This window comes from Bison bison, unplaced genomic scaffold (genome assembly GCF_000754665.1).
Source record: "Bison bison bison isolate TAMUID 2011002044 unplaced genomic scaffold, Bison_UMD1.0 scf7180017864181, whole genome shotgun sequence".
Lineage (NCBI taxonomy): Eukaryota > Metazoa > Chordata > Mammalia > Artiodactyla > Bovidae > Bison > Bison bison.
In genome coordinates this window covers 5,099,192-5,108,092 of record NW_011494753.1, presented here as the reverse complement: position 1 = coordinate 5,108,092, position 8,901 = coordinate 5,099,192, and the positions used below count along the sequence as shown (strand labels likewise).

Sequence of the window (8,901 nt, the reverse complement as noted above, 5' to 3'; positions counted from 1 at the left end):
GAGGTGGAGAGTGGAAAGGTGGGCTTTGAAGTGAGCTGGGACCCTCTGGAGAGCTTTCGGAGAGCAGTGACCCACACTGACTGATGATCAAAGGCTCAGTCTGGCTGCGCATCCTTTTGTGCAAAGACGTGATAACAGGGGCCTGCCGTGGGCTTTCCGGTCGTCTTTTTCTGCAGTCTCTTTCTACAGACAGAGGAAGATGGCCATCAATGCTCCTTTTATGAACTGGCCGAGCTGAGCTTTCTCATCCCTCCGACCTGCCTGCAGCCTCCTCCCAGGCAGGGCAAGTCCTGGGTCCAGTCTACTGGTCATGGCTCCTTGTCTGGGTCTCTTGTGCAGAGAATCTCCTTGTCCCACACGTTTGCCCACAAGCCTGACCCCAGGATTACTGTCATTTCTATGCGTGCCCCACACCCTAGGTCAATGGCAGGGCTGGTCAGCAGGTCCAGTAAGCACTGCTGGTGAGTGTAGAGTGGCCACTTTGAGCAGACTTGCTTGTACATAGTTTAGCAATTTGAGTACCAAGGGGAAACAAAGTACTGGGAGGAAAGAATCAACCGGCCGTGAGTCCCAGGTTCAGTCTCGGCCCAGCCTCTCACAGCAAGAGCAAGGGCCACCTGCAGGAGGCTTTCTCCTCCCAGGCAGAACTGGGGGGCCTGCTGTGCTACTGTGAGATACCTGCCATCAGTCAGGACCACGGTGGCATGTGACCACCTGGCTTGTGGCCTTGTCCACCTGTGGTCATGACGGGGGCAGTGCCTGTGTACACTGAGTGTTAGAAGGACAAAGGCATTCCTGTGCCTGAGACTTTGCAAAGAGGAGAGATGTCTTCTTTTGTAATTTTTCTCTAGGTTTGATACAGAATAAGGTGAAATAAGTTCCATAAGAGAGGGATACTGAATATTTTATGATGGAATAAGACACAACTTGCAAAACATGTTTTTGAAGAATCAACTTGCAAAACATGTTTTTGAAGAATAACGTGAAAAATTCAATTTACAATTTTAAGGGGAAAATATTGGATTCCAAACCGTGAACACTGTGAGATCCTAATTTCACTGGAAGTACATACAAACATGTGGAAGACAATATACCAAAATATTAAAAGCAGACATCGCTGGGCAGTGGAATTGCTGATTGTTATTTCACTACGCTGAACGGGGAGCCAACAGACAGGAATGAGTTAATACTGAGACAGAAGGGGGCAGTGGGTGGGGCCCTTGTTTTCCCTGTCACCCTTGGTCAAGCCTAAGGAGCGTGGAATGTCTCCTTTGCACTTGGCTTCCATCCTCCTCTGGGTATCTCGGGGCCTGTCCCAGACGCCCTGCATTTCCCTCGAACACTTTTCGGGCTCAGCTCAGTCCACCTCTTATAGAACAGACCTCTCACTACAGGTCTGAAGTGAGGTCTGGGGCATCCTTGCTCTGGGTCACAGCACTGAATTCAGGTCGTGTTTACCTGGGGAGGTGAGTTTGACCAACAAGGACCATATTCTTGTTGGAGGGGCCCATCCCTGGAGAGGGTCCTCAGACTGCAGGAGTAATAAGGTACCACCAGCTATGATGCTGGGGTCCTTGGCACAAATCCAGTCCTGCATGTGTATGTAAGCCTGGGTCCAGAGGGGTTACATGATCTTCCAGAAAGTGTACTGTGACCTTCTGCCATCCAAACATTGCCACCCGCACCTGTGCATTTGCTGGTGTCGCTTTTTGCAACCAGGAAGCTCACATCTCTTGGAAGAGTTTGCTGACCTCTCTGCAGGATATTCTGAGTGTGCTGATCTCTGTGTTACTTACTCATGTCTGTCTTTTTGTCAGTCTAAGTGCATCAGCTGCAGTCAGTGTGGTGGCTCCAGATCTACCCAGCCTCACGCACTGCTCCACAGACTTTCTGCTCAAGCTCAACAGGGCTCAGCCCTGATCCCAAACACCCTGTTATTTCCTGACTTTCCACTTTATCCGTGTGCTCTCCCTGCCTGGGGGGTCCTATTTATATTCTTTCAAGTTCTCCAAGCCTCAGGAAAATCTCAGCTCCTCCAGGAAGTCCTCTTTGATTGCTCTAGACCCCGATGTCTACTGCCCATCCCTGCAGGTCTGCTCAGGCCTCCTTCTATCAGGACAGATCTTTTCTCATGCGCGCTCTATGCCCCCACCAAGCCTGCCAGCTGCTTGACAAGAAGGCTGGGGGTTGTTGGCTCCATCCCTTGGGGATCTTTTCAGTTGACAGTGATGCACGTCACTCTACTTAGTATAAGATTGTCCTCTAATGATACACAGAGAAGGCCTGGGCACTGCCACCCTCTGTCTACACTGCAGGGCTTACCCAGTGAGGCCGCATGTAAAAGGCAGTTCCCGTCCCCTGTCGTGGCCAAAGGAAGAAGCCGTTTACAGCTCGTGCACACGGTGGACCACCAATTCAGGCGACCTGGAACAGAAGCTCATGTTTAGAATCCCAGGACAAACACGGATGTTTGCTAAGTAAGCTTTAATATCAGTGGGTGATTTTCTAGAGGATTCTAGAGAACTTCAGTGGTAAGGCGGAGGGTTATGGCTGTGTGTGCTCAGCTGGTCAGTCGTGTTCAATTTTGCAACCCCATGAACTGTAGCCTGTTGGCTTCTCTGTCCATGGGATTTTCCAGGGAAGAATACTGGAGTGGGTTTCCATTTCCTCCTTCAGATGATCTTCCTGACCCAGGGACTGAACCCGAGTCTACTGTGGCTCCTGCACTGGCAGGTGGATTCTTCACCACTGAGCCACCAGCGTGATGGCTACTTATGCTCAGACAAAACAGAGATATTTTTTCTTTTAAGATAAAAAATAGCCAAATCCTTCCATCAGTTAACAAGAAACTCAAGATTAAAGCCTTCTCTTCTTGAATCTGGGAACATATTTTACACAAAATTTTTGTGTAATTTCCTTGAACACAATTTCTCTTCCCAAAAGTTATTTAAAAAATCATTATTTGTTGATGTATACATACAAGAGTATGGTTAAATTTAATTTTTTTAAATTGATGTATAGTTGATGTACAATGCTCCCAGTATACAGCAAGGTGGTTCAGTTATACATACATACATATACCTGTTGTTTTTCAGATTATTTTCCATCATAGGTTATTACCTATTCAAAGATATTGAATGTATTTTCCTGTGTTATACAGTGGGTCTTTATTGTTTATCTATTTTACACATAGTAATGTGTATTTGTTAATCCCAAACTCCTAATTTATCCCCCTCTTTCCCCTTTGATAACTATAAATTTGTCTTTTCTGTGTCTGTAGGCCTATTTCTGTTTTGTAAATAAGTTCTTTGTATCTTTTTTTTTTTTTTTTGGAGAAGGAAATGGAAACCCACTCCAGTACTCTTGCCTGGAAAATCTCATGGACAGAGGAGCCTGGTAGGCTACAGTCCATGGGGTCGCAAAGAGTCGGACACAACTGAGCGACTTCACTCACTATCATTTTTTTTAGATTCCACATATTAGTGATATCATGTGATATTTGTCTTTTTCTCTCTGACTACATTTAATTTTATACATCAAACCTCTGTAGGTATTTTGGTAGAGTCATATTAAATTTCATTAACACATCTTGAGACTTTTGCTTCCAGGAAAACAGAGTAGACATCTTCTCCCCCTACTGTTTCTACTAAGTACAACTAAAACCCTTGGACATTATGTATAAAACAGCATGGGCAGATTGAAAGGCGGATAGAAGGCAGACTGGTTAAGAAACTCAAGACCTGAGCTCAGCCTGGTGGTAAGTGCCCTGGGTTCCTCTTTGGCTCACAAACCCCAGATTAGATGCTAGAGAAGGTGACAGTCTGGAACTAATGGAAATCATTAAAAAAAAAAAAAAATGATGCTCTCTCTAGACAGAATACCAGGAGACGGTTAGTTGAGCCTGACAGCCACAGATTAGAAATAGCCACTGTATTCCAGCTATATCTGTAGAACAAACTGTAGCCCTCCTACCAACTAGCAGAGTGGGGAGCAGAGACTTCATCCTTGCCAGGCTGCAATGAGTCACTCTCCACCCCTCCCCCACTGCCAGGTGGTGCAGAGTCAGGACTTCAACCCTGCTGGATGGTAATGAGGAGTCCACCCCCACCCCAATTGAGAACACACAGGGAGCCTGGCCTTTCACCCCCATCAGAGGGTGATGAGGTCCCCCACCACCATCCAGCAGTACCAAGAAGTTCACCCCACATTAGGTGTCAGCAGAGGCAGCTTGGAAAATCTGTACATGCAACACAAATATCGCATATTAATGCGTACATATGAACTCTAGAAAAGTGGGACTGACAAGCACTACCATGTGTAAAATAGATAGCCAGTGGGAAGCTACTATATAACACAGGGAGCCCAGCCTGATGCTCTGTGACAACATAGAGGCATAAGATGAGGGTGTGGGTGGTAAGCTTCAGAGCGAAGGGATACATATATATATGGCTGACTTGTATTGCTCTGTAGCAGAAGCCAGCACAAGACTGTAAAGCGGTCATACCCAATTAAATAAAAACCTGTACGTCCACTCCTGTCTGGTGATTATCAATCAGTGGTGCACGGTACCTAATGAAGTGCTGTCAGAGAAAGTCTGCTAAAACATAAGCTTTAAATAAGACTCAGAGTCTTATAAAAATACCCCAAACATAAAATTTTTAATTGAAAGCTATTTGCACCAAGAACCAGGAAGACCTCAAATGGAAAGAGGAAAGACAAGTAACCAACACCAACACACATGATACAGATGTTACAATTATCTGAGAGATTTTAAAGCAGGCATCATGAAAATGCTTCAACAATTATAAACAGGCTTGAAACAAATGGAAAAAAATAGAAAAATGTCAGTCAAAAAAAATAAGGCTCAACAACAATAAAAGATACAAAGAAAAACCAAATGAGGATTTTTGAACAAAAATAATGCAACAACTGATGAAAAACCTCAATGGATGTGTTTAACAGCAGAATGAAGAGAATAAAGAATCTGTGAATGACCAGGCATAACAGAGAAATAAAGAATCTGAATAATAGACAGAAAATAAACTAAAAAAGATCATGTGATCAGAGTCCCATAGGAGAGAAGAAATAGGGTAAAGCTGAAAAAAGTATCCAAAGAAATAACTACTGAAAACTTCCCAAATTTTGTAAAACAAACAAGCAAAAAACAAACAAAACCTATAAATGTATGAATTCAAGAAGCGAGGAAACATGTATCTTCAGTACTTGTATGCTAAAAACTAGAAAATGCTGATAAAAGAAATCAAGGAAGATCTAAGTAATTGGAAAGAAAAGTGAAAGTGAAGTCGCTCAGTTGTGTCCGATTCTTTGTGATCCCGTGGACTGTAGCCTACCAGGCTCCTCCATCCATGGGATTCTCCAGGCAAGAATACTGGTGTGGGTTGCCATTTCCTTCTCCAGGGAATCTTCCCAACCCAGGGATCAAACCCAGGTCTCCTGCATTGCAGGCAGACACTTTAACCTCTGAGCCACCAGGGAAGCCCAAACAATGGAAGATACATACTATATTCACAATTGGAAGACTCTCAACACAGTAAAGATGTGAATTCTCTCTAAATTGATGCATAGATCAAATGCAATTTCACAATCTATGCAAGGTGTTTTGAAGAAAGGCAATTATTACCAACTTAGAATTCTATACCTCAGATAAATAGAAATAAACAATTTATCACCATCCGATCTACAGTAAGGAATACTAAAGACAGATCTCCAGAAAGAAGGAAAATGACTTTGATGGAAGGAGGGTATACAAAAAAAAAAAAAAAGGGTACTGCATATATTGGTAAATATTGGCTGTTCAAAGCAATACTAGTAATGGCTTTTTTGGGTTAAATTATATGTAGAACTAAAAACACATGACAGCAGAAAGAGGTAAAAGTGCTAACAAGATAAATTCTAATAGCTCAAAAATGCATGTTGTAAACTATAGGGTAACCACACAAAGAATGATAAGAAATGTATAACTAACAAGATATTAGAGGGGAAAACAAAATGATAAATATTCTTAAATAATTCAAAATAGTACGAGAGAAAAAAAGAAATATGACAATAAAAAACACCATGATAACAGATTTAAACCAAAAGAGCATTTATATTAAAAGTGATTGGACTAAATATTTCAATTAAATTTGCTGTTGTTGCTGCTGTTTAGTCCCTAAGTTATGTCTGACTTTTTGAGACTCTATGGACTATAGCTCCTCCCTCCATGGGATTTCCCAGGCAAGAATACGGGACTGGCTTGCCATTTCCTTCTCCAGGGGACCTTCCCGACCCAGGGATCGAACCTGTGTCTCCTGCATTGGCAGATGGATTCTTTATCACTGAGCCACCAGGGAAGCCAGATTTCAATTAAAAGACACCATAAAAAAAATGCACTATCAGCCTGCTTTCAAAACCAACTAAAGGATGTTTGTAAAAGAAACTATAAATATGATGATATAGAAATTTGACAGTAAGTAGGCTGAAAAAGATACATCATTCAAAAACAAGCAAAAGTAAAGCTGGTAAACTTTGATACTGGATGAAGTAAACATTATTAAGGCGTAAGATAAAGAGGGATATTTCATTGTATGGTAAGGTCAGATAGTTATTAGGTCTGAATGATTTCAAATTCTTTGAAATTTATGGATACAATCTTTATGGCCCACCATGTGGTCAATTTGGAAAATTTCTTACTTGAAAAGAATATATATTTATTCTGCAATTGGTAGGTGCCATGTGGTATGTACATAAATTGGGTTAACTTCTTTATTTATCTTCATCTAATCCCTGCTGATTTTTTTGAATATTTATTGTATCATTTATCAAGAGAATTCTAGTAAAATTTCCTATTTTGATTTTAGATGTGTCTGTTTCTCTTTTGAGTCTGTCAAGTTTTGCTTTACATATATTTTAGGATAAATCTCAGGTGTATACCACATTTGTGTGTGTTAGTTTATCAACTGTGTCTGACTCTTTGCAACTACATGAACTGTAGCCCACTAGGCTCCTCTGTCCATGAAGTTCTCCAGGCAAGAATACTAGAGTGGGTAGCTATTCCCTTTTGCAGGGGATCTTCCTGATCCAGGGATCAAACCCTGGCCTCCTGCATTGCAGGCAGATTCTTTACCATCTGAGCTACCAGGGAAGTCCATAACATATTTAGTAGTCATATTTTCAATTGACTTGTGTGTTGGGGGTTAGGGTTCTGAACAGTGAAACAAATCCACTATGTGCACAGTATCTCCCATCCCTGCTTCTGCATCACCTACGGGGGTTGAAGGGCAAGGGAAATTCACATAAACATGGAGTTCATGCTGCCTGATGTACTGTGAATGATAAAGTCTTCTGTCTCTGACCCAGAAATCTCATATCTTCTTCCAGCATTCATGAACCTATGTTGGGCTGACTAACCAGCTTGCAGAGTAGGATCTTCACAGTTCTGAACAGTTTTTAAAGATGGAGACAGGATTCCAACAGAGACTGGGCTTTCTCAAAGAGACAGGACATGGGGTCAGGAGGCTAGGTCAGGAGGTAGAAAAAGATAGTCCCAGGATTCTGTGGGGAACTCTCTTACCCAGGTGATGGGCAAAGGGCCAGTGAGTAAGGGCCCAACTATCTTATCTATTAACAGTTGTTTGGAGGTGAAGCAGTAAGAGTAGGGCTGAATGGGGCTGATGCTCACTCCCCTCCCGTCTGATTCCAAGGAGCCCCCAAATTGATATAGGGTTTCTGATGGACCAGATCATGGGAAATTCATTTGACTTAATTGTAAAAGAACTCAGATATGAAAGTAACCACACCTGGCTCTCTCCCTCTGCACCTGCTGGCCCCTCCCTACCTCTCTTCCCCAACATCAGCTGCTTTCATGAAAGGGTGGGCGGCTGCAACCGGTGCACTAAAGTGCGGCCGGGAGGACCTACCCCATGCCCGAGGCCAGGGGCGCCGGCCGGGAGGAGCAACCCCACATCCAAGGAGCGGTGGCTGCGTGGGCGCAGGAGGGCCTAGAGGAGCTATCCCACGTTGAAGGTCAGGAAGGGCGGCAGTGAGGAGATACCCCTCCTCCAAGGTAAGGAGCAACGGCTGCGCTTTGCTGGAGCAGCCGTGAAGAGATACCCCACGCCCAAGGTAAGAGAAACCCAAGTAAGACGGTAGGTGTTGCAAGACAGCATCAGAGGGCAGACACACTGAAACCATATGCACAGCAAACTAGTCAATCTAATCACACTAGGACCACAGCCTTGTCTAACTCAATGAAACTAAGCCATGCCCGTGGGGCAACCCACGACGGGCGGGTCATGGTGGACAGATCTGACAGAATGTGGTCCACTGGAGAAGGGAATGGCAAACCACTTCAGTATTCTGGCCTTGAGATCCCCATGAACAGTATGAAAAGGCAAAATGATAGGATACTGAAAGAGGAACTCCCCAGGTCAGTAGGTGCCCAGTATGCTACTGGAGATCAGTGGAGAAATAACTCTAGAAAGAATGAAGGGATGGAGCCAAAGCAAAAACAATACCCAGCTGTGGATGTGACTGGTGATAGAAGCAAGGTCTGATGCTGTAAAGAGCAATATTGCATAGGAACCTGGAATGTCAGGTCCATGAATCAAGGCAAATTGGAAATGGTCAAACAAGAGATGGCAAGAGTGAATGTCGACATTCTAGGAATCAGTGAACTGAAATGGACTGGAATGGGTGAATTTAACTCAGATGACCATTATATCTACTACTGCAGGCAGGAATCCCTCAGAAGAAATGGAGTAGCCATCATGGTCAACAAAAGAGTCCGAAATGCAGTACTTGGATGCAATCTCAAAAACGACAGAATGATCTCTGTTCGTTTCCAAGGCAAACCATTCAATATCACAGTAATCCAAGTCTATGCCCCAACCAGTAATGCTG

General features: G+C 43.5%; 1 protein-coding gene across 1 annotated transcript in view; it reads right to left on the bottom strand.

Moving 5' to 3' along the window:
* Positions 1-8,901, bottom strand: part of OTUD7A (OTU deubiquitinase 7A) — a 193,775-nt gene that overhangs the window by 45,611 nt on the left and 139,263 nt on the right. Inside the window, exon 6 of the mRNA XM_010843400.1 lies at positions 2,323-2,424. Coding sequence (XP_010841702.1) covers positions 2,323-2,424 — 102 coding nt within the window. The remainder of the gene's footprint in view (positions 1-2,322; positions 2,425-8,901) is intronic.